This window comes from Salvelinus namaycush, chromosome 19, assembly GCF_016432855.1.
Source record: "Salvelinus namaycush isolate Seneca chromosome 19, SaNama_1.0, whole genome shotgun sequence".
NCBI classification, from domain to species: Eukaryota; Metazoa; Chordata; class Actinopteri; order Salmoniformes; family Salmonidae; genus Salvelinus; species Salvelinus namaycush.
The window spans coordinates 29,534,968-29,562,395 of NC_052325.1; the positions used below are offsets into that span (position 1 = coordinate 29,534,968).

The window sequence follows — 27,428 nt, forward strand, 5'->3', positions numbered from 1 at the left end:
GACATGCACGCGCGCACACAGCCAGACATGCACGCACGCACGCGCACACAGCCAGGCGCACGCGCACAGCCAGGCGCACGCGCACAGCCAGGCGCACACGCGCACAGCCAGACACAGGCAGCTACACGCACACACACACAGCCAGCTACACGCACAGACACACACAGCCAGACACACACACAGTGCCCCCCAATTGAAGACGTTTAACCCTAGAGCTAAGCAAAGAATAGCCACGGACCCCACCCCCCTTCCCAAAGACTTAGGACAGGAAAGGGCGGGCTTTAGGCAGGAAGAGGATTCTGTGACTGACTGAAACATGTTATTACTTTTTCCTTTTTTTCCCCCTTTTGTATGATTTGTATGTATCTAAAAAAAAAAAAAAAGGAAATTTGTAAAAAATATACTTATACTGCAAAACTCCTACATAAAGAAGTATACAATTGTTTTGTAATTTTGCTCTAATTCAGGAGAGAGCAAAATAAAAAAGCAACCTGAAGTTGGAGGAAAATACCTCTGGGTATTGTGATGGAATATCGCTACTGTAGCCCTGTTCCCTAGAGGACATTAAATTCTGCTGCACAAGTGATGTCACGTCCTGTGGAAGGGTGGGTAGTGATGTCTCTGTTGGGATATCCAACAAAGTAGTTGACAGGTGAATATCACCTGAATTCTTCAACACCAGAACAGTCAAACTCAAAAAAAACTATATTTGGAAATGCTCAGTGCTATCCGGGATCCTTGGGACGTCCCTACCCTTAACCCTAATCTTAAACATAACCTTTACCCATTTTAAATATCTACTTCAATGGGGGTTATTGACGTCCCAAGGATTCCGGCTTGTACGGACCATTTGGCAAATCAGATTTTTGGGGGGGGTTTCTCTTTTTAAATTCTCCCATTCTTTTAAAAATGTACTTTATGTTGAAATTGAAAAATATCTACTTGGCTTGTTCTGGTCCAGGCTGTGGAGCTTCCAGATTTGCCATTTTTACTTTTATCATTTCGTCCTACGCACACGTCTGAGAGGTAGTTTTTTTTCTCTCTTCCTGCGGAAAGAGACAGATACTGAAGACAGGACTGAGGATAGAACACGACCTCTGACCTTTGCAGAACTTAACTTTTTTTTTTTTTTGGTGCTTTTTATTTTATTTTGTCACGTCATCAACAACCTGAATAATTGTACAAAATGCAATGTGTATCTCTTAAACGAGTCTCTTGAGAATATACAAATATATATTTCCATAATGCCTGTACAAAGCTGCTGCAGCTGACAAGTCATTGTTGGAACTGGACTCACTCTGCAGAACGATAACCTACGTACTATCAAAGACGGACGGAGTGTTCAGTTTTTTTGATTTTTGTTTTGTCTTTATTTTTTAACATTCATGTGTATTATGATGACATGCTGATGAACCTGCTTGTCTATCTGCAGGGACTGACTGTCATTTTGCCATCGCAGAGCCGTCCCAGTTGGTCTCTGGTCTGGACTTGTTTTCCTCTGTTTATGACCTGTTCAAACAGTGCACAGCAAAAGCAGGGAAGTTGTTATTTTCAATGGAAGCCTGGCAGCAGTAGCAATGAAGGTCCAGTCATCTGGTCACTACTGTAGATGGTCAAATAAGTTGCTACTCTGCCACCACAAGGCATAATACTCTTTTGCAGCTGTATGTTTGAATGGGCCATTAGGCTGCTAACTACTGATAGACAGTGGGTGGGGGGAGGCAGGAGTGGGTTTGGATTAGGGGAGGGGGTGGGGGAAAGTTTATTGCTAATGAACAAAACCTTAGGAGGGGGAGGGGGAGGGGGGGGGGGGGGGGGGGGGTGTACAGTCATGAACTATCCGCCTAGACGGACCGAGCCACTTTAAAGAATTACAATTTCTTTGTCTTGTATCGGAAAACGATACAAGCTTATGTTACTTGCAAGATTTTTACTTGCTGGAGAAAAGTTGTTTTAAATAAGAGAATAGAGAGAAATAGCAACAGACTGTGTTTTGGCCTCCAATGTTTATATCTTTTTTATAAATTTTTGATTGAATTCTTCTCTTTAAGGTGGCTCACTGATACTTTCAACTCTTGTGCATATTAAAAACGAGAATGAGTTGAAATTCATTGACATTGTGCCTTTTTGTTTTTCATTTATACGAAACAAACAAGTTTTTTCTCAGATGTATTATGAAAAAAAAATGCTAGAAGCTGTTGGCGCATCTGAAATTGGTGTGTGTTGTCTCCCTAATTACTGGAGTCTGCCATGGGATTAGTCAATGCTGCTCTCTGCTGTAGTGATTGTTCTACTCCTATTTTATTGGCTGAGCCATAGAGATCCTATTAATACTATTCTAATTCCTAATTCTATGGGCTGAGCATTGTAACCCATTATGACATATCCACCCATACCTACATTCACCACAAACAAACCCATCAATGCCACAATCTGCTAACCAATAAGGGGATTATGATATCACTTCCTCCCATCTCGCCCTCAGGACATGGTCTCTGTATTACTGATCCTAACCAAAATAAACTTCCTGTTAGCTGTTGGATCCTCACTGCTGCAAGTGTTCTGATTTGTACACTAAAATCAAGGCATGTGTGTCTGGGGGGGAAAAAGGGGAGAGCGAATGTGTCGTATTAAGGGACAAAGTGACTATGCTCGCATGTATGTGATTGAGTTGCTGTCCATGGTACCTAGAGAAATATACCTGATGTAAAATACCAATCAATCATAAGCTTTACTGAAAGTACGACTAAAGTTTTTTTTTTAAAGTCATTGTATGTCACCAGTCCCTTCAGACTGGCAGAATCAATATGTAAATCAGTAGTAACCGTTAATCCAACTTCGAGAGAGAAACTACAATACCCAGCAGGGTTGAGTTGGAGACCACATTGTGGTGTAGAGGGGTACTGCATCTTCTGTAAATGGTACAAATTAGTGGCACTCAAGTGACATTGCTGTGAGGAGATTTGTTTAATGTATAATTGTTACAATGAGTGTAAAAAAAGGGTGGATAATCCCATTGGATTTTTGTCCTTTTGATAAGTAGCTATTTCATTCCAATCTTCTCTGCAAACAATTCTCGTGTCCCATTTTAACAGTTTCCTTTAGAGTGAATGTCACAACTGGTTCTATATTAAAATAACCTACTGGCCTGATACATTCTGAGGCATGGAGCTAGTTAGTCATAGGAACACAGTATGCTTATGAAAAGCTTCACATCCTCATATTGGTTGTGTGCCTACCCTTTTAGCTCTGTGTGTGTATGAAAGGGCAAGAGGATACTTAGTCAGTTGCACAACTGAAATGTCAACCGAAATGTCTTTCGCATTTAACCCAAACCGTATGGGCATCCATGCTTTGTCTATTGATCAGTTTGCATTGTGTATTTGTGAATGTGTTTCATATCCGTGTGTGTTACCCCTCAACGGTCTCTGAGTGTGGCCAGTGAGCCCAGGGCATCTGCACCTCCCAGTCTATGTCCCAGGACTGCTCCAGTCCATCCATCCATCACTTCCTGGAGCCCCATGGCCTCGGCGAGGTCCATCTTACTAACCAACACCAAGGGAGACCCCTCCCCCCCGCACCCTCTCGTCCCCAAGCACTCTCCCCAATGCCTCCCCCAGTCTACTCCAACACCAGGGCATCGCAGCCCTCCATGTGGTCTTTCCACAGGGCTTGCGTATCCCCCTATGTCCCACACGGTAAGCTCCGGACCAGAGTCCAGCTCCAACGAGCCAACATTGAAGCCCATGGTGGGGGTCACCCTTCTGAAGACAGTGGAGGGGTGGACTTCATTGCCCCATCCAGGCCCACTAGAACCACTTTGGATGTATGCATGTGAGACTGTCTGCACAGGGCCATGCCCATGACAGACAGGATATTGAGGTTTATATGAAGGATGGAGGTTTCTGCAGATCTCTGATGTTTGGAGTCCATCCAAGCTTTTCCCTTAATAGTAAAGAGTGGAGCAGATCAGTCAAGCATCCAAGGCCTTGAAATGTATAATAGCTTCAGTTATCAGCAAGGTCCTGATTCCTCTTCGTAGTGTTGGTTTGTGATCCAGTTGCTTGCCATTACACCTCTGTGCTGAAATGGATGGTCCTACAAGCAGAGCTGAATGCCACTGAACAGTCAACCAAATAAGGAGATAACATCTACTTATTTTCATGTGTTTGCATGCAGCTTTCTTAACCAGCTCTCTCCCTTGGACTGATCTACCCAGCTGACTGGGATTTCAATCACTGGGAATGGTAACCATGGCAGTAGCTTCACCTGGTTATACCTGTGGCACCAGCTGAAGTGAAATTAAATAATTCAATGAGTTGATAAGTTGTTTGTGTGGTTTGTTTATTTCAGAGCTACTAAAGAAATGGTAGATGGATGTGCCATTGACTGACATGAGGATATCATAAGGAACAACAACATGAGGCGGGACAACATGAGTAAAACGTGCTCGTTTAATCAAACAAATAGAAGGGCAGAGTCAAGATTAAATTCGCCTCTGCTCTGGTATTGATTAGAGAAAACAAAACAAAAGAATCACCCACTGAATCACCTGATAACCCCCATGATTAACTGAGAGCAAAACTGGATCAGGAAAGCGATCAGGCTTCTTGCAAAACCTGAAATAAGAGGATTATGTTGAGAAATGTAAATGTTTAACATATGTTTTGGGGGTGTTTATTATATGGTCAGACAGCCATCTAGTGACCTTTGTTCTATTTATTTAGGGTATATTGACAATATACATCTCTCCGCCCCAACAATGGGAGTCATTGTCCACGATCTAGCGCCCTCCTGTCTTTTCTTTAGGTTGATGGATAACCCTATTTTTGAAATCGACATGAGGGTTGTCGGTGTCAACCGCCTGTATTCAATTGAGAGATGCTATACTACTAGCCTCATGTCATGAATATGCATAGCTATCTCGAGACTGATATAAAGTGTTTTTTTTCTCACAAAGTTGCAGTAATGTCACGTGTCCTACTTCTATCAGTGCACTCGTAACAACTGGGCGAAACAACGAAAAAACGCCACCTGCTGGAGGGTGACAGATTTTCCATCGAGTTGGGCCTCTCTTGGTTGAATGTTGATCACGTGACATGTATTGGGTCTCACTTCCGGACACACCAACATCGGAGGGAGATGCTAACATTATCGGAGAGGTGGTAGCGGCGGCGGCAGGAGAAAGCGTTTCAGTGACCGGGAGGCTAGCTACGCGTCCACCGGTAATAGCACCAAACTAACGCATCTCATAGGTAGGCTTGGTGGTGTTACGCTTTTAAACATACTTTCATTTTGATCTATTTTGTTTTCCTCCCCGGAAAAGTTGTCATTATTGACTATGGAACGCTCTTGTAGGTCAGTGAATGCACGTTGTTGTCAGCTGGCATACTCGTTTACTAGCAGTAGCTAACTTAGCTACAACTAGAATGTTTTGTTGGCTTGCTTTCTAGATAACGTTATCTAGCCAGGTTCACAGTAATTTAAGGCGAGTGTGGCACTGTGTGAAATCTCTGATCACTGTATAGGTAACTTTAGATGGCTAACTAATCAGCTAATGTTCCACTAGCTAACTAGCTACTAATTTCATCAATAGACTCAATAAAATGTGTATGCGTTTTCGGTTGTAGTATTAACATTATTTACTCTCTTTTCTGATACACTAAACTGGCTAGTTGAGAGTTTTGCTTGTGTAGAGTCAGAAAATTGACTCTAGTCTTGATCTTTTTCGATTGACGTGTTTTGTGTGGTAATCCCTAGGGGTGAGATCAAGGGTCTGCAATCGATCCTAAAGCAACGCTCTAACTGAGCAACTATTCCCAGCCTAGCTGCCTGCTTTAAAACAGTATCAAGTAATTTTTTTACATATGTCTCAGTTCACTGGACATAGAACCCACCACATGTAAGGTCAGTGTTTCCAAATCTGTTCCTAGGATTGCGCATATTTATTCCACCCCAACACTAACCCACTGGATTCATATAGTGCTTGGCAATTACTCGGGTTTGTGCTGGGATAGAATAAAAATGTGAAACCCTGCGGTTCGTGGGGAACAGATTAAATTATAATCTGGAAACGTTTAGAGATTATAGGCCAGGACAATGGTCTGTTCTCTCTGTTCTGTCTGCTCAATTTCACCAACCCAAAACACTGGTGGTCTGAGGTTGCAGAGTATCTGAGTTATACAGTATGTGTGTGCGTGTCACTGTTTGTGCCCACATGTGCTCTGATGATTGTGAATGCGTGTGTGTTTGATCTCTGACTTCGAGTTGTGTGTTCTCTGGTGGTTGTGTAAGCTCTCTCTGTGTGTTCTCTCGATGTCTCTTGACTAATATTCAGTGTGAAAAGCAGGGATAGCATCACCCACCAAGACCACGCACCTGCTCCTCCCTGTAGCCGGGGACACACCCCTCCACCGTCGCAACGGAGATCAAGACGCACTATGGTGGATGTGACAAAATGGCCGCTGTTTAGCCTGATGGAAGGCGAGGAGCTCTCGTCCATACGACAGGCCTGCGTGTTTGGAACCTCCGCCAACGAGGTCATCTACATCACCCACAATGATGACGTAAGTGGTCAGATGATTGGTGTAGTCAGTGTGTTTTATCTGGAGTGACCCCAAGGTCTCTCTTCTGGAATACACATGCACAGCACATGCTGACTGGTGTCTGCTTGTTCAAACAGTGACCCATCTCTCTTTCTCTTCCTTAGGTGTATGTGTTTGGGCTGAACTGCAGTAACTGCCTGGGAACAGGGGATAGCCAAAGCACCATCCTACCTAAGAAGCTGGACTTTCTGAGTGGGAGGAAAGTGGTCAGCCTCAGCTATGGCAGCGGACCCCACATCCTCCTGGCCACTGAGGGTACTACAGCACATAACAGGGATACACCGTTCAAGAGGATGGCACAGAATGTTGGACATAGAAATGTCTTCAATAGAGCTGACATGATTCCCTAATCCCTATCCCAGATGTCTGTTCAAAGGATTTCTACCACTATTTGGGGTTTCTAACTCACCGTTTTCTCCATTGTGTGTCAGAGGGCGAGCTGTTTGCCTGGGGCCACAATGGTTACAGTCAGCTGGGGAATGGGACCACCAACCAGGGGGTCGCTCCTGTGCTGGTGTCTGCCAGCCTGCTCAACAAGAGGGTGACGGAAGTGGCCTGTGGTTCACATCACTCCCTGGCCCTGACCAACACTGGAGAGGTGAGAGAAGGAAGGATGGAGAGGCAAAGTGAGGGGTAGTGGGAGATAGGTGGCTCGTGACTCCTCACCCCGTGACTCCTCACCCCATGATCCCTATTAATGCTGGAGAGGTTAAAAGATGAAAGGATAGAAAGAGGAGAGAGGTGTGTGTGTGGGGTTCTGCTTATATTGAAAGTAACACTTGTGTCTGTCAGAAACTTCTGAGGGGCTGGCCAACAACATTCCACAGACCATGGATTGAGAAACACTGCTCTAAGCCCCCTTACCACCGTGCCCTAGTCTAAACCAACTTACTGTGACCCGGTAAATCTAAGCTCTGATATAAAGGCCCTATTGTTACCCTCTGTTCTTTCACTGAGTCAGCTTTATGTCACTGGTCCAGTGACTGACACCACTCTAGAGTGAACCTGTTGTATTATCAGGGAAGTGGGCTGGACTTGTATTGCTGTTAGATGTGTGATGTTCTATAGTGTTTTGAACTATATTATTATACCTGAAGAAAATCAAGATATTCAGTGAAATGTGATTCTCTGACCTCCCTGTCCAGGTGTATGCTTGGGGCTACAATAACTGTGGCCAGGTGGGGTCAGGGTCCACGGCCAACCAGCCCACCCCCAGGAGAGTGTCCAACTGTCTGCAGAACAAGGTGGTCGTCAGCATCACATGTGGTCAAACCTCCTCTCTGGCTGTGGTCGAGAATGGAGAGGTGAGTGACCACAGTTTGAATGTGGGTTTGATATTAAATATGTTAAGTATTTGTTGTATTCAATCAGCCGGTGTACTTTAACTTAGTAGGTTCACAAGTATACAGCAACCTTGCAGGACACCTAAGAGAGTGTTTGTGCGTTTGTTTCTCTCAGGTGTACGGCTGGGGATATAACGGAAACGGCCAACTGGGGCTAGGCAACAATGGGAATCAGCTGACACCTTGTCGCCTGGTGGGCTTGCAGAGTCTCTGTGTGCTACAGGTGAGTGCACGCACACACACACACACACACTACCTCCACTAACATTAACCCCTCTCTTCCCGTCCAGATAGTGTCTGGCTATGCCCACTCCTTGGCCCTAACGGACGAGGGGCTGCTGTATGCCTGGGGGACCAACACCTATGGCCAGCTGGGCACAGGCAACAAGAGCAACCAACTCAGCCCAGTCCAGATCATGGCTGAGAAGGAGAGGTGAGAAATGTGTATATACACAGGCAGACACAGTACACATCATGGCTGAGAAAGAGATGAGGCAGTCTCAGAATACAGACTGATCTCCTCCCTCCTCTCCAGCAGGATTGTAGAGATTGCAGCATGCCACTCCACACACACCTCAGCAGCTAAGACTCAGAGTGGCCAGGTGTACATGTGGGGCCAGTGTAGGGGTCAGTCCATCGTCTTGCCCTTCCTCACACACTTCTCCTGCACTGATGATGTTTTTGCTTGCTTCGCCACGCCCTCCGTCATGTGGAGGCTGCTCTCTATGGGTAAGAGTGTGTGACTGAGTACGTCCTCTACTTTTGGCAGAGCGTGATGACTTTCATTGTGTTTGTGTGTTCTCTCCAGAGCATGATGACTTCCTGACAGTGTCCCAGTCTTTAAAGAAGGAGTTTGACAGCCCAGAGACGGCTGACCTCAAGTTCAGCGTGGACGGCAAATACATCCATGTGCACAAGGCTGTGCTCAAGATCAGGTCAGGCAGGTTGCTCACTGGGCTCTAACACAGCACTATCAAATTACCCAGCTAACATCAATAAATTATTTCCAAATCTAAGTACCTTTTTGGATTATTGGGAAAGTTTGAAGTTGAATGGTCTATTATTGAGTCAAGTTGTTTTACCAGACCCATTACAAGTTTATCTCTCCTAGCGAATGAGGAAATGTGGTGTTTTACATTAGTGCTTTTCAAAGACCCAAAGACACTTAAAGGGATAGTTCAGGATTTTGGTATGAAGCCCCTTATCTACTTCCTCAGTCAGGTGAACTTGTGGATAATATTTCTATGTATCTGCGTCCAGTATGAAGGAAGTTAGAGGTAGATTCATGTGCCAATGCTAACTAGCTTGGCACAAAGACTCAAAGTGTTTGGGTACAGCTAGCATGCTTAAATGGTATCCACAAGTTCGTGACTCTAAGTAGATAATGGGCCTCATTGCCAAAACCCTGAACAATCCCTTTAAATTGAGGATATTTAGTGACGCTAACAGCTGTCCTCTCTACCCCTCTCCACTGCTAGGTGTGAGCACTTCAGGTCCATGTTCCAGTCCCATTGGAATGAAGACATGAAGGAGGTGATAGAGATCGACCAGTTCACCTACCCCGTCTACCGCTCCTTCCTAGAGTTCCTCTACACAGACAACATAGACCTGCCCCCAGAGGATGCTATTGGTCAGTCCCACACCTAGCCATGCCTTACTGACAAGGCAATTAATCAATAGGGGAGGGTTAAAGCCTGTGACAGTGCTACCAGTCAAGCTCATATTGGGGTGTACCTCATCTGTAGACCAAGGGTCATTGATTTATAAAAGTCCAGAAACAACACGGATGCAGATACAATGTATGCAAACATCCCAGGCCAACAGTGATGCAGACTGTCTATGGTTGTGTTAGGTCTGCTGGACCTGGCCACATCCTACTGTGAGAACCGCCTGAAGCGTCTCTGTCAGCACATCATCAAGAGAGGCATCACCATAGAGAACGCCTTCTCTCTGCTTGCTGCTGCCGTGCGCTACGACGCAGAGGTCAGTCCCGCTTCCACACCTAGCAACAGGTAACCCTTCACCCAATCTTAACCTTTAGGCGGATTAACACATCTGACCCTGTACCAGTGGCTAGGAGCAACTTCTACCAAGCCTACTCTACCAGGGTTGTGTTCATTGGGGCACACCATAGCAAAGGAAAACTAAAACGAGCGTTTGTTATTGGACAAGTGCTAACTTCATATTTCCTGTTTAACCATGTGGTGTATCTAGGACCTGGAGGAGTTCTGCTTTAAGTTCTGTGTGAACCACCTGACGGAGGTGACCCAGACTGCAGCCTTCTGGCAGATCGAAGGCAACCTTCTCAAAGAGTTCATCTGCCGAGCCAGCCGCTGTGGAGCCTTCAAGAACTGACCGCTGAACTGGCTCATCTGTCTCCATCACAGGGGGCTACGCTAGGCTAACCACGCTCTGGTCTGCCGTCTGATACGAGCCACCAGGCTGTTCCGTTAGCTGTAGCTCCTGCCAGTGGTTGTCTGTTTACTGCACATGAGATGGGTGGCAAAGGATGTTAAGTAGTTACCCTAAACCCTGTATAAGGGGTGTTACAGAACTGTTCAGTGGTGTTATTAGATATTTATATAATCTTCCATCTCCCTCTGTGGGTTGGTAGTTACATCTTGCAGCTTTGGAGGCCAGTGTTTTTTTGCAAGTATTTTGTTTCCATTTTTTCCTTCCAATCATACGTGTGGATTGAGTTCTTCTTGACGAGTGAGGACCACGTTTGCACTTTCTGATATGGTGCAGTGGGTTCTGGGAAAGCCTGTGTGAGATTGATTATATAACTTGTCACTACTGACAGATAGCGGTCTTCAGTGTTCCAATTGAACAGTGGGTCTCATGTTATTAGATCCAGTCTTAGGGATTGATTCAATCAGATCTGCTTTAGCCAACATCTGCATAGTGGTTGTTTTTGGGGTGTCGGAGGTGGAACTGCGTTAGAGCTGTCAAATCCACAAGTGGTTCCCGGCCTTATACCTAAAGCCGACATTGCCATTGGCTGCACGGAGTCCCATTAACAGAAACCCCATGTAGCCTTGTTTACAAGTTTGAACACTGGAATGTGAGATGTAATCTACACGTCGATTAGGACTATAGAAATCCTCATGATTTAGTTTCATGATTTTTCAATTTGACTGCCCACCTTCTTGTTCTGAACTTCTAACACGACTGGGACAGGTGTGGCTTCGTGACAATGATCAAGAGCAGCTGCTCACCGATCTAATGGCTCCAACACAGTTCAACCTCCAACACTGCCAAAACATCCGCTATGCTGGTGTCTGTTATTGCCTGGTAACGCTTGATCTGATTCAATCTAGGCCTTAATCTGTTTGAGCAATACAAATGTTCCACTTGTGAAATCACATCATTCCTAAAAAGAGTAACAAAAAAACCTGTGCATAGGATCAATGTAAACTCCATGACAGAGTTCTTGGAGAACATTGTCTGTGAAGCACATTGGGTTGGCTGGGTTTTTGAATGCAATATTTTCAGCCTATGTTGAAAGATGTTACAGATGACTTCAGACATTTACGGTATTGTTACTTTTCAGTAATGTTTGCACTATATCTCAGCTGTACAGAACTATTATACAGAAATGATAATCACCTATTTTTATGATCATTAAAGACAACTTGTAGATATTTAGTGACACACACTGAGTGTGAGAAAGCTGGGTGAAGGCTGCTTTGTTGTGGGGAGCTGCTGAGATTCCAGTTGAGTTTTTATAATGATTCCAACTGAGTAATTCATTTCTATGACTATGCCAATTCTGTGGAGCGGAGTGCCAGTTAACTTTCCTCAATATGACCAATGGAGTTGTCCTTATTGGATCCTGTTCTGAGGGCAGCACACAGTTGATCTGTTGGATAGAAGCTCTGTGGGCAGAGCCTAAAGTGACAGATCGGTGGGTAGAGTCAAAGAAAAGGGTGGTAGGCTGGAGGTGGGTGTAAGACTGGTTGCAAAACAAGGGCTCGATTCAATCCCACCGCCGAAGTTCAGCACTATAGCGGTAGTTTGACTGAGCCGACATATGCAGCGTTTAACGTCTATGCAGTCTCCGCTACCACGGAAACATTGTGATGCATTGTGCATTTTTTACATGGTTGACATAATATAAGACAAGTACTGGAAACAGAAACCTGAAAAATATGGCCTGGTATTCATAACTTTGAATAAGCTTTTGATAAAGTTGACTGGAGTTTATAAATAAATTCCTGAAATATTGCAATTTTGGAGAATCTCTTATAAAATGGGTTAAAGTTAAGTATAGTAACAGATGTAAATAATGGCTACTTCTCAAAGTTTTAAACTGTCGAAGTAAAACAAGGTTGTACACTATCGGCATATCTATATATTATTGCCATCAAAATATTAACTATTAAAAATCAGATCCAACAATATCAAAGGGTTAGAAAGCCAGGGCTTAAAAATAACGGTGTCATTGTACGCAGACGACTCATGTTCTTTTAAATCAACAGTATGGATCCTTGCACAACCTCATAGGCGATCTAGATAATTTTTCTAACCTCTCTGGATTAAAACCAAATTATGATACGTGTACTAAATTACGTATTGGATCACAAAATACAACTTTTACATTACTGTGTAGTTTACCAATAAAATGGTCAGATGGTGATGTGGACATACTCAGTATACATTTCCCAAAAGAAAGAAATGAACTCACTCCAATAAATTTTAATAGAAAGTTAGCAAAAATATATTGCTACCATGAAAAGGAAAAGTCAGCCTGATTAACTCTTTAGTCATATCACAGTTTACATATTTGTTTATGGTCTTGCCTACACCTTTATAAAACCTAGTTTTATAAATTACATGAGCAAAAATATTCAATTTTACTTGGAACGACAAGCCAGACAAAATGAAACGGGCCTACATAATGAATTTGAATTCGGAGGGCAGAAATGATTAAATATTAAAGCGTTAGACCTCTCACTAAAGGCGTCAGTCATACAAAAGTTATTACATTCCGAACTGGTTCTCTAGCAGATTAGTAAGAATGTCTCACCCCGTGTTCAAGAATGGCCTTTTTCGCTTTATTCAGATTACTTCTCACTTTCAGTTATTTGAAAATTATTTCATATATAACACACTGTTACAGACATAATACACTAACATATTGACCCTTCATCTACCATAGTCCAGCACAATTTTCCTGTATTGTGTCAATGTATATATTGAAAGGTTTCTGGTTTGCTCGGATAAATTATTCAATTTCTTTATTGCATGGCAGCATGACTACAACAGAAGAATCATATCTCCACCTTAAAACAATCCTTGCTGCTTTGTTCTGTGCAATCTGCAGCCTCCTAATGTCACTTGCTGATGCATTTCCCCAGACCACAGAACAGTAGGGGAAGAGGGGAAAATTAAGGAGCTTGTCTGCTGGCCATGCATTAGACCAAAATTGGTTAAAGAAAATTGTGATTAAAAATATATATACACACCAGTTTAATTTAAGGACCAAAAAATTGACAGCTGTGCCATATCGATTGCAAAATAGTTGGGAAGACATTTTTTGATGTACCGATTCCAAGACACATGGCTTATGAACCGATACGCAAAACGCTGAATTTTTCAATTTAAATTACACAAAATTCTTGCGACCAATAGAATGTTATATATATGGGGGAATACAACCTCCCCAGCTCTGCAGATTTTGGTCCAAAGAGACAGAATCATTAGATCATTTGTTTTGGTACTGTCTATATGTAGCTTGTTTTTGGTCACATGTCCATGAATGGTTGAAGTGCAACATTTACCTGGAGCTAACTCTGCAGATAGCACTACTGGGTGATTTGAAAAGTCCTAGTCAATATTTTTGGCAAAAATGTTTCTTTAATTTACAATCTGTAGAAACTATGGAAATAGAAAGGTTCAGAACTTTTGTGAAGCGTCACAGCACAATTGAAAAATATATGGCAAATATAAATAAAACATGGATGATAAGAGATAAATGGGAGGGGTTGAAGGGTGTGATTAAAATGTATATAGTTTCAGAACTTTTGTAAAACAGCAGTTAAAAATATATGGCAAAATAGAAATCAAACTGGATGTGTATCAGAGCTAGATGGGAGGGGTTGATGGTAGCTGAAGGATGGGATTAAAGAAAATTATTTCCGTAAAATGTATATAGTATGTATAAATTGGAAGTAGAAGCCAAAGTGTTGTTGTTCATTACTTTACTCCAATTAGGAGAGAGGTGGTAGGGTTAGGGGAAAATATATATTTGTATTTATTAAGTACCAGTCAAAAGACACCTACTCATTCCGGGGTTTTTCTTTATTCTTACTATTTTCAAACATTGTAGAATAGTGAAGACATCAAAACTATGAAAACACACATGGAATCATGTAGTAACCAAAAAAGTGTTATAAAAATGTTATATTTGAGATTCTTCAAAGCAAGCAACCCTTTAAGTTGATGACAGCTTTGCACACTCATTGCATTCTCTCAACCAGCTACATGAGTCACCTGGAATGCATTTAAATTAACAGGTGTGGTTGTTAAGTTAATTTGTTGAATTTCTTTCCTTCTTAATGCATTTGAGCCAATAAGCTGTGTTGTGACAAGGTAGTGATGGTATACAGAAGATAACCCTATTTGGTAAAAGACCAAGTCCATATTATGGCAAGTACAGCCCAAATAATCAAAGAGTAACAACAGTCCCTCATTACCTTAAGACGTGAAGGTCTGTCAATGCAGAACATTAACCACTTTCAAAGTTTCTTTAAGTGCAGTCGCAAAAACCATCAAGAGCTGATGAAACTGGCTCTCATGAGGCCCGCCACAGAAAAGGAAGACCCAGAGTTACCTCTGCTGCAGAGGATAAGTTCATTAGAGTTAACTGCACCTCAGATTGTAGCCCAAATAAATGCTTCACAGAGTTCAAGTAACAGACATCTCAACATCAACTGTTCAGAGGGGTGAGTAGGTGTGTCCGTGCGTAAAATCAGGGCTTCATGGTCAAATATCTGCAAAGAAACCAGTACTAAAATACACCAATAATAAGAAGAGACTTGCTTGGGCCAAGAAACACGAGCAATGGACATTATTAGACCAGTGGAAATTTGTCCTTTGGTCTGATTAGTCCAAATGTGAGCTATTGTCTTTGTAATACGCAGAGTAGGTGAACGGATGATCTCCGCATGTGTGGTTCCCACTGTGAAGCATGGAGGAAGAGGTGTGATGGTGCTTTGCTGGTGACACTGTCAGTGATTTATTTAGAATTCAAGGCACACAACCAGCATGGCCACCACAGCATTCTTCAGCGATACGCCATCCCATCTAGTTTGCGCTTAGTGGGACTATCATTTGTTTTTCAACAGGACAATGACCCAACACACCTCCAGGCTGTTTGACCAAGAAGGAGAGTGATGGAGTGCTGCATCAGATGACCTGGCCTCCACAATCACCTGACCTCAACCCAATTGAGATGGTTTGGTTTGGGATGAGTTGAAACGGAGAGTGAAGGAAAAGCAGCCAACAAGTGCTCAGCATATGTGTGAACTCCTTCAAGACTGTTGGAAAAGCATTCCAGGTGAAGGTGGTTGAGAGAATGCCAAGAGTGTGCAAAGCTGTCATCAAGGCAAAGGGTGGCTACGTTGAAGAATTTAAAATATATATATTTTCATTTGTTTAACACTTTTTTGGTTACTACATGATTCCATATGTGTTATTTCCTAGTTGATGTCTTCACTATTATTCTACAATAAAAAAATACCCCCAAAAAATAGTACAAATAAAGAAAAACCGTTGAATGAGTAGGCGTGTCCAAACTTGACTGGTAGTGTACATTTTTTACATTGGTGAAGCTATAAAGTCCCTTTTCTGGCAAGTGAAAAAGCCAGCCTCTTCTTGTTTGACAATTGCTTCTACTATATATAAATATGAACACGGTGGTAATATAATATTAGGTTATGCGTTTGGTATTATGATAAGGTAAGAAAGCGGAACAACTTTTTTCAAAAAACATTGAGAAATCAAATGATAAATTTATGGCTGAATAATACACCTTTAAAAATGAGGAAAGGTGAATTGAACTTTGAGTGCTTTAATTTATCTGGCAGTGCTGCTCATCTTTTCAGGGCTGACCTGGCTTCTCTTATGGCTGCCGTAGCTCTCTGGAGCTCCCTTTGCTTCTTCTTAAACTCTGAACAAAGGAGGGAGAATACATTTGATTTATATTTGCATCATTTTAGTTGTTTAAAGGCACACGAAGTGCATGTAGAGCAACTTACAGAGCATACAACAAACAATGGGATGTGGGCTAGAAAAATATGAATACAGGCTTCACAAGCTTTGAAAATAAGAAGACTTACCATTTGCACAACGCTATAAAAACTCCTATAACCCTGTTATTAATCCACTAATTCTCACCTCTCTCCTGCTGTGAAAGCATCTGTGATAATTTTCCAGAGGCCTCAATCACTCTCAGAGAGAGATCATAATCTGTGAAGGAAGACAGAGAAAGCAAAAACATACGAAAGAAAATAAATGAAGCCTGCAATTCTGATTATATGCTCCTAACAGTGTTCAATTGGTGACGGTTTTATTTAATATACCAGCCAACCCCCCCAGCCGTTCCACTCACCCTCCTGACTGGCCTGATCTGACAGGATCCTCTTGGAGATGCCGACCATGTCAGAGATGAAGGTGGTGAAGATGGACTCTGTACAGCCTGCTTCGTTACACTTCCTCCAGAACACACTGCTGGCTGCATTGCCAGAACCACCAGGTGAACCCGGGCCTCCAGGCCTTGCCAGGGGACACTGGGAGACAGAGTGTGGAGAAGGAGTAGCGGGAGATGGAGAGGACACTGGGCCATAACACACAATAGCTGTGCTGGTGAAATTGAGTGGACCAGAGTGTACGGATGAGCAGTCAGGTGAGTGGACAGGCAAGATGGGATACTGAGCAGGTCCAGGTGAGTGAGAGCTGCCGTGTGGTGAACCAGGTGAGTGCGGAACAGAACCATGACAAGACGCAGAACTGCACACTGAGAGGATAGAGAGAATACAGAGGGAGCGAGATGATAGAGAACTCAACCATTTGAGTTTTTCCTTCCTGGCTAGTAGGGAGGGATTGTATGTAAGAATTTAGTAAAATGAAAAGTGAGCGTACAGGTGAGAGGTGAGGAGCTGTAACTACCTGTGGCCTGAGAGGGTTCTTCAGATGCAACACACAGCATCACTGGCAGCAAAAGACTCTGGGACCCAGCATCCTGGAGAGAGATCAAATCAAATTCTATTTGTCACATTCTTCATAAACAACAGATGTTAACTAACAGTGAAATGGCTACTTATGGGTCCTTTTCCAGCAATGCAGGGTTAAAATAGAAACAGTGACACAAGGAATAAATACAGTGAATAACGAGTAGAAATAACATGACTATGTACAGGGAGTACCAGTACCGAGTCAATGTGCAGGGGTACGAGGTAATTGAGGTAGATATGTACATACAGTGGGGAGAACAAGTATTGGATACACTGCCGATTTTGCAGGTTTTTCTACTTACAAAGCATGTAGAGGTCTGTCATTTTTATCATAGGTACACTTCAACTGTGAGAGACGGAATCTAAAACAAAAATCCAGAAAATCACATTGTATGATTTTTAAGTAATTAATTTGCATTTTATTGCATGACATAAGTATTTGATACATCAGAAAAGCAGAAGTTAATATTTGGTACAGAAACCTTTGTTTGCAATTACAGAGATCATACGTTTCCTGTAGTTCTTGACCAGGTTTGCACACACTGCAGCGGGGATTTTAGCCCACTCCTCCATACAGACCTTCTCCAGATCCTTCAGGTTTCGGGGCTGTCGCTGGGCAATACGGACTTTCAGCTCCCTCCAAAGATTTTCTATTGGGTTCAGGTCTGGAGACTGGCTAGGCCACTGCAGGACCTTGAGATGCTTCTTACGGAGCATAAAAATTACAGACCTCTACATGCTTTGTAAGTAGGAAAACCTGCAAACCGGCAGTGTATCAAAAACTTGTTCTCCCCACTGTATAGGTAGGGTTAAAGTGATAGATGGACAGTAGCAAGCAGCGTATGTGGTGAGTGTGTGTGTGTGTGGCGTCAATATGCATATATTATGTTTATGTAGACTGTGTGTGTGTGTGCATAGAGAGTGCAAAAAAAGGGACAATAAAGGTAGTCTGAGTAGACATATGATTAGCTATTTAGTCTTGTAAAGTAGCCTCATGGCTTGAGGGTAGAAGGTGTTCAGGGTCCTGTTGGTTCCAGACTTGGTGCACTGGTACCGTTACCGTGCAGTAGCAGACAGAACAGTCTATGGCTTTGGTGGATGGAGTCAGAAAAATGTTTGGTCCTTTGACACCGTCTGGTATAGAGGTCCTGGATGGCAAGGAGCTCGGCCCCAGTGATGTACTGGGCCGTACTCACCAACCTCTGTAGCACCTTATGGTTGAATCAATGGTTTAGGACCAGTATAGAGATACAGTAATGCCACAGGAGAAGTATTGGACAAGTAGTCAGAAAAATAAAGCTATGTAACTCACTGAGTCGATGAATGTATAGTCCCCATCTACAGGTGCTGGCTGATTTCCTAAGGAAAATGACATTTGGTTTGATATTATTAGGTTTGATATTAAACATCCTGGTAATGTGGTGTGTTAATGTCCGTCCTGACATGTTTTACCTGTGGTGGAAGCTATGGGGGTCTCAGCATGATTACTGTGAAGTAAGAGAGCAAAATTAATAATCTTGTGTCACTGTACGCTACCTCCTTCCCTTTTCACTGAACATTTGGCGTACACGCCTCAACACTGAAATGATAACATGCTATTTGAACAACCTTGACAACAGAGAGCCTTGGTAGGTAAAGAAATTTGTCAGAATAAACCAATAAACCTCCAAACGACCTTCAATGCCATACAACACTCCTTCCGTGGCCTCCAACTGCTTTTAAAAACTAAATGCATTCTCTCAACCGATTGTTGCCCGCACCCGCCCGCCCGACTAGCATCACTACTCTGGACAGTTCTGACTTAGAATTTGTGGACAACTACAAATACCTAGATGTCTGGTTAGACTGCAAACTCTCCTTCCAGACTCACATTAAGCATCTCCAATCCAAACTTATATCTAGAATCGGCTTCCTATTTTGCAACAAAGCCTCCTTCACTCATGCTGCCAAACATACCCTCGTAAAACTGACTATCCTACCGATCCTTGACTTTGGCAATGTCATTTACAAAATAGCCTCTAACGACCTACTCAGCAAATTGGTTGTAGTCTATCACAGTGCCATCCGTTTTGTCACCAAAGCCCCATATACTACCCACCACTGCGACCTGTATGCTCTCGTTGGCTGGCCCTCGCTACATATTCGTTGCCAAACCCACTGGCTCCAGGTCATTTATAAGTCTTTGCTAGGTAAAGCCCCGCCTTATCTCAGCTCACTGGCCACCATAGCAGCACCCACCCGTAGCACGCGCTCCAGCAGGTATATCTCACTTGTCATCACCAAAGCCAACACCTACTTTGGCCGCCTTTCCTTCCAGTTCTCTGCTGCCAATGACTGGAACAAATTATTTAAAAAAATTAAATCACTGAAGCTGGAGACTTATATCTCCTTCTCTAACTTTAAGCATCAGCTGTCAGAGCAGTTTACCGATCAGTGTACACAGTCCATCTGTAAATAGCACACGCATCTACCTCATCCCCATATTGTTATTATTGAATTTTTTTGCTCTTTTGCACCCCAGTATCTCTACTTGCACATCATTATCTGCACATTTATTGCTCCAGTGTAAATGCTACATTTTAATTATTTCGCCTCTATGGCCTATTTATTGCCTTACCTCCCTAATGTCTCTACATTTGCACACTACATAGATTTTTCTATTATATTATTGATTGTACGTTTGTTTATCCCATATGTAACTCTGTTGTTTTTGTCGCACTGCTTTGCTTTATCTTGGCCAGGTCGCAGTTGTAAATGAGAACTTGTTCTCAACTGGCCTACCTGGTTAAAAAATGTAAACAATTAAAAAACATGCGCTGCCTTCATTGAAAGTAGTTTAATTGAAACTAGATGAGAGCACTATCACCATTACCTGTGTTCGGAGTTGAGACGGTCTTCTAGATTGGACTCCAGAGGGGAAAACTCCATATCAATCCTATTCACATCTCCATCTGTCACAGAACACACCAACATACTAATCAATGCAATGTGTCACTCATGTCTTTGTATAAACTTGATTTAAAAAATGACAACAATCAAGGAAATGAAAAAGGAGGCTACAGGAACAATAAAGCAACCTGAGTCTGAGGAGTTATCCAGTATCCTCCTGTGTTTGGACTTTCTTGATGATGTCACTTCCTGTCTGACAAAAAAGTGAGAACGGGCGCAGTGTTCAGAAAATAGTCCCCCAAAGAATCCAGTCCATATTTTATGAATGAGAGAGACACATTTACTGAACTGTTTGTCAGCAAAGAATATACATAAAGCAGCATGAACTCCACACTCAGAACAGAGCAGGTCAGCTGGACAGAATCAAAGAACCAGACCACCGTACGACATGCATACCTCAATTCCATACTTACTTGCTAGAGAAGCTCAACCGTCTCTGTTTCAAAAGCAAAGAGATTACGATTCACTATATTTTCATATCATTACATGAACATATTAAGTGGCTTTCTTTACTGCAGAATATATGCATCCATGTTTAAAAGCTACATACATACACCTTGGGTGTTTGTGTCTGCCGTTGGTTTTCAGGCGTGTTGGAGTCACTCTTGCAAGATGAGGGTCCTGACAGTGCATGTCCTTTAAAATTAAAACATATCCAAAACATACTTTTGTAAATTATGTATCTGATCTACAGAGAAGACCTTTGTGTAACACACAACCAAAGGAAGAGTCTGTTGGTGTGAGTCAGTGGAGACAGAATTACTTACCATTCAGCTCTTTCTGCAACGACAGTGGTTTATGCTTTTCACAATACAACCTGTGACAGAGGCATTCCAGGCTCTTACAACAACATAATAAATCACCCTTACTGACATCAATGATAGAAATGAATGAGCAAAGCCATTGGTTTTGGAATAAAAGACTCCTCATACTCACTTGAAAATGCCACTGTCGATGTGTTCTAGACTGACGCTCTCTTCTTTCATTTCACAGATGAGACAAAACTGCTGCAATTGGGAATGAATATTGATTAACTTTAGGTTATATTATTTTAGGTTATAAACTCAGCAAAAAAAGATACGTCCTCTCACTGTCAATTGCGTTTATTTTCAGCAAACTTAACATGTGTAAATATTTGTATGAACATAACAAGATTCAACAGACGTGACTAACAGAAATGGTATGTGTCACCGAACAAAGGGGGGGTCAAAATCAAAAGTAACAGTCAGTATCTGGTGTGACCACCAGCTGCATTAAATACTGCAGTGCATCTCCTCCTCATGGACTGCACCAGATTTGCCAATTCTTGCTGTGAGATGTTACCCCCCTCTTCCACCAAGGCACCTGCAAGTTCCCAGACATTTCTGGGGGGAATGGCCCTAGCCCTAGCCCTCGCCCTACGATCCAACAGGTCCCAGACGTGCTCAATGGGATTGAGATCTGGGCTCTTTGCTGGCCATGGCAGAACACTGACATTCCTGTTTTGCAGGAAATAACGCACAGAACGAGCAGTATGGTTGGTGGCATTGTCATGCTGGAGGGTCATGTCAGTAACGCACAGCGTTGAGATTGCCTGCAATGACAACAAGCTCAGTCCGATGATGCTGTAACACACCGCCCCCAGACCATGACAGACACTCCACCTCCAAATCAATCCCGCTCCAGAGTACAGGCTTCTGTGTAACGCTCATTCCTTCGACGATAAACGCGAATCCGACCATCACCCCTGGTGAGACAAAACCGCGACTCGTCAGTGAAGAGCACCTTGCCAGTCCTGTCTGGTCCAGCGACGGTGGGTTTGTGCCCATAGGCGACGTTGTTGCCAGTGATGTCTGGTGAGGACTTGCCTTACAACAGGCCTACAAGCCCTCAGTCCAGCCTCTCTCAGCATATTGCGGACAGTCTGAGCACTGAAGGAGGGATTGTGCGTTCCTGGTGTAACTCGGGCAGTTGTTGTTGCCATCCTGTACCTGTCCCGCAGGTGTGATATTCGGATGTACCGATCCTGTGCAGGTGTTGTTACACGTGGTCTGCCACTGCGAGGATGATCAGCTGTCCGTCCTGTCTCCCTGTAGCGCTGTCTTAGGCGTCTTACAGTACAGACATTGCAATTTATTGCCCTGGCCACATCTGAAGTCCTCATGCCTCTTTGCAGAATGCCTCAGGCACGTTCACGCAGATGAGCAGGGACCCTGGGCATCTTTCTTTTGGTGTTTTTCAGAGTCAGTAGAAAGGCCTCTTTTAGCATCCTAAGTTTTCATAACTGTGACCTTAATTGCCTACCGTCTGTAAGCTGTTAGTGTCTTAACGACCGTTCCACAGGTGCATGTTCATTAATTGTTTATGGTTCATTGAACAAGCTTGGGAAACAGTGTTTAAACCCTTTACAATGAAGATCTGTGAAGTTATTTGGATTTTTACGAATTATCTTTGAAAGACAGGGTCCTGAAAAAGGGACGTTTCTCTTTTTTGCTGAGTTTACAGGACCATTATTTGGAGGGAGAAATGTGATTTGTATTAATTTCTGAGCCTTCAGCTAGATGATGTTGTTCAATGATGACCAGAAGACTGGAATAGTGACCAGCTAATCAACCATACATAGTCCTAGCTATTAACTATCCATTTTCATAAATGACCTGTGTGCGTGTTATTAAATTCTTACATTACACTGTAGTCAGTGGCATACAGACCTTGGATGATGTTTCTCCATTGTTGTTCTTCTCTGTGTCTGAATCACCGCTGCAGGACAAAGCTCTACCATTGGATGCTGTGTTGAGACAGAAACAATCCTCAAGAACAAGTCAAAGTAACACCTCATTAACTTATAGTTTTTCGTTGAAACTGCCAGCTGGACTGGCAGAGGCTGCGTGTTTGTGTACCAAGCCAGGAAGATTTGCCCTGATGGACTAACAGCTACTTAATAAACTAAATACATCCAGATGAGTATTGGGATGGACAATTAATTGATTCCTGCTATGGGCTTGGGTGGTATACTGTGGTATTTTGAAATACGGACGGTATGATTTTTCAATAACGTCCCAATGTATTTTGTCATGTCCCCCCCCCCCCAAAAAAATGATACTGAGCCAGGCACATGGCATGGTATGTTTGTTTACAAAGAACTCATGGAGCAAACGGAACACCCCCTTGAACTTTTTTCACATTTTGTTGCATTAAAAAGTGTAATCGAATAGATTGAATTGTATTTTTTGTCATTGATCTACACAAAATACTTAATGTCAAAATGAAAAGAATTCGACACATTTTTACAAATGAATAAACAAAAATATAGTCATTGCATAAGTATAGTTCAGAAGCTTAAATTAGTTCAGAAGTAAAATTTGGCTTAACAATTCACATAATACGTTATCTGGACTCCCTCTGTATGAAATACATTTTAAATTCCTCTGTCCTCCATACATACAACATCTGTAAGGTCCCTCAGTCAAGTATTATTACTTTGTTTAATATATTTTCTATAAAAAATTATAATAATTGTATCCCCTTTTTCATGATATGGAATTGGTAGTTATGATCTTGTCTCATCGCTGCAACTCCAAAACGGGCTCGGCAGAGGCGAATGTCGAGTCATGCATCCTCCGAAACATGACCGGCAAGCTGAGCTTCTTAACACCTTAACATGTATTGACTCAGGGGGTGAAAACTTACAGTATCTAATCAAGGTATATTAGTGTTTTATTTTTCATTCATCTTGAAAAAATGTGAGACTTTATTCCACTATTTTGTTTAGATCGTTGACAAAAAAATGACAAATCCATTTTAATCCCACTGTGTAAAACAATAAAATGAAGTCATCCAAGGGGGGTGCAGTCTTTCTATAGGCACCGTACATTTTCTCCAGCTCAGGGTTACAGCTGTCTATTTGGTTTGCTAGCTATAGGTGGCTAGCTTGCAAGATCAAGCTTCTTGGCTACAGCAGAGAAAATCAATCCCCTCCTGGATCAAGTGTGAATAGCCTTTTGAGATAATTGTACAACTTTATGCACTGGGTTGTCTGTCCTTGCATTTAGTTTATTTTCGCTAGCGCTTGTTAGCTTTTAGCTTTTTATTTAGTTTAAGAAATGTGAGCACTGCTGGAAATACCGTATTCCCCAGTATGGTACAGGAGAATGGTATTGAAGGTTTGGAAATCTGGATACCACTCAAACTAGCCTACAGGCATGAATCAGATGGACACATAAAACTAACCAGCAGCCACCTCACCTGCTATCTCTGGATTATGCTTCTGACAGTACACCCTGTAACAAACACAGAGACACGGTCATAGAGACCCAGTCAATAACATGTTCATTAACTTTATCTATTAAATTGGTCAGTTGAGACCCATTGTCCTTTACAATGAAGTTCAAAAATATATTTCACAGTTGTTTAGGAAGAAAACGCGTTATGCCTTGCACTTACGTATACTTCCCTTCAATACGGTCTTCGACGTTGTGGGCCCCGTCTTCCACAGCACAGGGGTAATGGTAGGACTTCTGACAGCATTTCACCTCACACCCCACCGTGGCACCCTTCCTCTTACACCTGTAGCAAATCTGTGGGGGGGGGGGTACAGTTTGCTTGTACAGTGACATTAGGCCAACAAAACCATCAGACATTACTGAAACATAACACACACACGACTTAATTACTTCAAACTTTGTTCAAACCATGATAGTGTTTGACTTAATTTGTTCAAACAACTAAGGAAAACATTAAAATAACCTCACCAGTCTGTTTCCCCTCCTCATCTCATTCTGGACATCTTTTACAGTGAAACCAAACAAGTCGTCAAGCTCTGGCGAGTTCTGGCAAATAACCCCAGATGAATAAAGCTGCAATTCAAACACATGGAAGAGTTAAAGGGGCAATCTGGGATTCAAACACCAAATGGCAGCCCCAACAGTTTTATTTGATAAATATTATGCAACCAATCAAATTCATAGATGGAGCTATGGATGCATGGACTGGCCATTCATGGGATCAAAATGATAGTTTTAACCATGTTTTGAAGATATACAGTGTTTGTTTACAAATCACATTGTTTATAAACAAAGAAATACAATGTTATTTGGGGTTCTGATGGGGTAAGATGGCTCATAAGGCATGTCAATTATATTATCATAATAGGAAAATCAGTGTCCCCAAACGAACTGCATTCAGGATTTAAATGGGAAAGGAAACGACAAAGACTATCATATAAGGTAAGGTGTCATTCTGTAGTGTTCACTCCCTTTGAGTCAATAAACCAGGGGTTCTCAAACTTTTTGAGTCCAGGGAACCCTTTCGTGATATCAAATTCTTCAGGGACCCCCTCATAAATCAGAACACAACTCAAGTGAGATAAATAGCATACAAGAAGTTCTACTATGACTGTCAGTGCATGGCCGGACGAACCAAGTCTCGGGCCCTGGGAAGTAACATTTTAAAGGCCCATCTCTTGGCATTGTAGAGAAATTATTGCAGTTTAAGCTAATTTCCTGCAATTCTACACATTTTGTCATGGGGCAGAGAAAACTTTTCAGTTTTAAAGCTTACATTACAGTGCATTTATGTAAAAAAAATAAATAAATACAATAACATTTTGGGGAATACAAGAATAATTGAGATGTCAAATTAATAAGTACTGTGGATACCAATATCCCTGTGAGCCTTCCGGGCCCATGTTGCCCAGGGTTATTAACATCAATTGTATATTAATAATATTACATTGTATAACTCTAAACTTATTCCTAAAATCCCTTTGCCAAAATTCGTTTAATCTGTTAGTAATATAAATTTTAAAAAATGCAGTACCTCGGGTCTGAGAACCCCACTTTGAGAACCCCTGGCTGCAATAGACAAATCATAACACTAGGTAGGGTCAGAGCCCCACTGTTAACTGTGTCAATCGACAGCTGTTTACCACATGCTGTTGTCTACTAAATCTGCACATTTGATTGACTCGTTTTAGTTCCTTTCCAAAAATTATCGTGGCTAGCCTAGCAGTGCCAAACTATTCCCCCAAAGCAAAATTACAGGTCACGGCAGAGCTTTTCGAATCTTACCAAGCAGTTCTGATGAGCGGTGACGGAATCTTTCGTCGATAGCGGTCCAGTTGTCAGATTTTCCTTGGAACTTTTACAAAGTACGCATCGAATTTTCCTACTATGTCGCTCGGGACCCATTTATCCATGCGTTGTTATCTTTAGGAATTTGACAGAAAACCACAGCGTGCTAGAAATGTAAGTATGAGCGGATCGCGCTAACCTCCGTCCGTTCGTACCTTCGAATTTTTGTGCTGTTGGACATCCAGTTCGCTTCGTCCACACTAATACAGAAATCACGCGATATGAATCAGATAGTAGGGCGCCGCCTGGTTTAATATTTGTTCAGAAGGGTCAACGTTTTGTATCGTAATTTACGAGTAGGCAAAAAGAATAATCCTGCTTCTGCTTCTATGGTATAATAGATTTAGCATACATTAAATGTGCATTCCGCCACCTGTAGGTGAATAATAAAGATCCAACAAAATTAAAATATTTGGGTAAAATAAATAAAATATCATACCAACTACCAAAAAATAATTAATTACTAAACAAAATCAATCTGCTTTTCTGTAAAAAAAAAAAAAAACTCATTCTAATCAGGTCCCAACACAGGCTCAGAAGCCTCTTCTGAGAGCGGGACATTTCCTAGCGACAAAAGTCCGTAGTGCTTCTGTAAAGTCTTGGAGCCCCAAAAACGTATCGGCTGCAGTTATCATGATATCTAGCTTCTTAGACTCTTAGACACTTGTGCTGTACAATTAATCACTGTGGCTATAAATTACACAAAATCCACCCTCTTCACAATGATTGTTTCGAGATCACCTGATTGACTTAAAACACTAGCAACTGGTTGCAATGTATCCACTGCCATATCTTCAACGCTGTTGTCTCTTGCCCCTTCGAACCTCTTCACCGCCTCCAAATAGGAGATCTGCTGCACAGCCCTGATCATAGACACCTCTACCTCCTTCACCCTAACAGGGCACTCATTGAAGTCCGGAGTATGATCCCCACCACAGTTGCAACATTTTCCATTCACATATTATTCAATATCATACTTCTCCTGTCTGCAAACATTTGACGCATGACCATATCCTTAACAATTTCCACACTGTAATGGTTTGGACACAGACAGTCTCACAGCATACTTCACATATCCAAGCTTCACATATTCAGGTAGAATCTCCTCAAACAACAATAATATCCACAGGCTTTTCTCCTTCCATCCATTTACCATACGGGTCAGGCGACGTGCACTGACCACTC

General features: G+C 42.3%; 2 protein-coding genes across 10 annotated transcripts; one reads left to right on the plus strand and one right to left on the minus strand.

Moving 5' to 3' along the window:
- The first annotated feature begins 5,109 nt into the window (after positions 1–5,109).
- LOC120064298 (RCC1 and BTB domain-containing protein 1-like) lies at positions 5,110–12,176 on the plus strand. 7 transcript variants are annotated; one of them, XM_039014761.1, is made up of 13 exons: positions 5,118–5,225; positions 5,327–5,358; positions 6,338–6,566; positions 6,710–6,860; positions 7,037–7,203; positions 7,751–7,909; positions 8,064–8,171; positions 8,239–8,381; positions 8,484–8,677; positions 8,757–8,883; positions 9,427–9,578; positions 9,801–9,960; positions 10,163–12,176. In XM_039014761.1, exons 2-13 carry the CDS (start codon positions 5,342–5,344, stop codon positions 10,194–10,196), a joined length of 1,641 nt encoding a protein of 546 aa, XP_038870689.1. In that variant the 5' UTR covers positions 5,118–5,225; positions 5,327–5,341; the 3' UTR covers positions 10,197–12,176. The 7 variants fall into 7 exon arrangements, with proteins under 7 accessions (XP_038870690.1, XP_038870691.1, XP_038870692.1 ...); XM_039014762.1 differs by lacking the exon at positions 5,327–5,358 and having other exon boundaries at positions 5,110–5,255; positions 9,801–9,931; XM_039014763.1 differs by lacking the exon at positions 5,327–5,358 and having other exon boundaries at positions 5,110–5,255; positions 6,350–6,566; positions 9,801–9,931.
- Positions 12,177–15,668: 3,492 nt separating this feature from the next.
- On the minus strand, positions 15,669–26,555 carry LOC120064299. Of its 3 annotated transcripts, none has more exons than XM_039014767.1 (17): positions 26,181–26,555; positions 24,864–24,968; positions 24,556–24,689; positions 24,358–24,392; positions 22,824–22,900; positions 21,070–21,137; positions 20,901–20,950; positions 20,684–20,769; positions 20,547–20,569; positions 20,262–20,326; positions 20,057–20,135; positions 18,637–18,671; positions 18,497–18,543; positions 17,120–17,192; positions 16,563–16,967; positions 16,349–16,420; positions 15,669–16,121 (listed from the first exon to the last, which is right to left on the minus strand). In XM_039014767.1, exons 1-17 carry the CDS (start codon positions 26,298–26,300, stop codon positions 16,045–16,047), a joined length of 1,551 nt encoding a protein of 516 aa, XP_038870695.1. In that variant the 5' UTR covers positions 26,301–26,555; the 3' UTR covers positions 15,669–16,044. The 3 variants fall into 3 exon arrangements, with proteins under 3 accessions (XP_038870695.1, XP_038870696.1, XP_038870694.1); XM_039014768.1 differs by having other exon boundaries at positions 20,690–20,769; positions 21,070–21,140; XM_039014766.1 differs by having other exon boundaries at positions 21,070–21,140.
- Between the last annotated feature and the right edge of the window lie 873 nt (positions 26,556–27,428).

Bases quoted from the DNA above. Each gene is read 5' to 3' on its own strand.
- LOC120064298 (XM_039014759.1), top strand. The intron at 6,567-6,709 runs GTAAGTGGTCAG...TCTCTTCCTTAG, and splicing joins ACATCACCCACAATGATGAC to GTGTATGTGTTTGGGCTGAA. The intron at 7,204-7,750 runs GTGAGAGAAGGA...CTCCCTGTCCAG, and splicing joins CCCTGACCAACACTGGAGAG to GTGTATGCTTGGGGCTACAA.
- LOC120064299 (XM_039014766.1), bottom strand. From the start codon at position 26,300: ATGGGTCCCGAGCGACATAGTAGGAAAATTCGATGCGTACTTTGTAAA. The intron at 21,141-22,823 runs GTCTGTATGCCA...TCCCAATTGCAG, and splicing joins ATGGAGAAACATCATCCAAG to CAGTTTTGTCTCATCTGTGA. The intron at 17,193-18,496 runs GTGAGTTACATA...ATCTCTCTCCAG, and splicing joins ACTATACATTCATCGACTCA to GATGCTGGGTCCCAGAGTCT.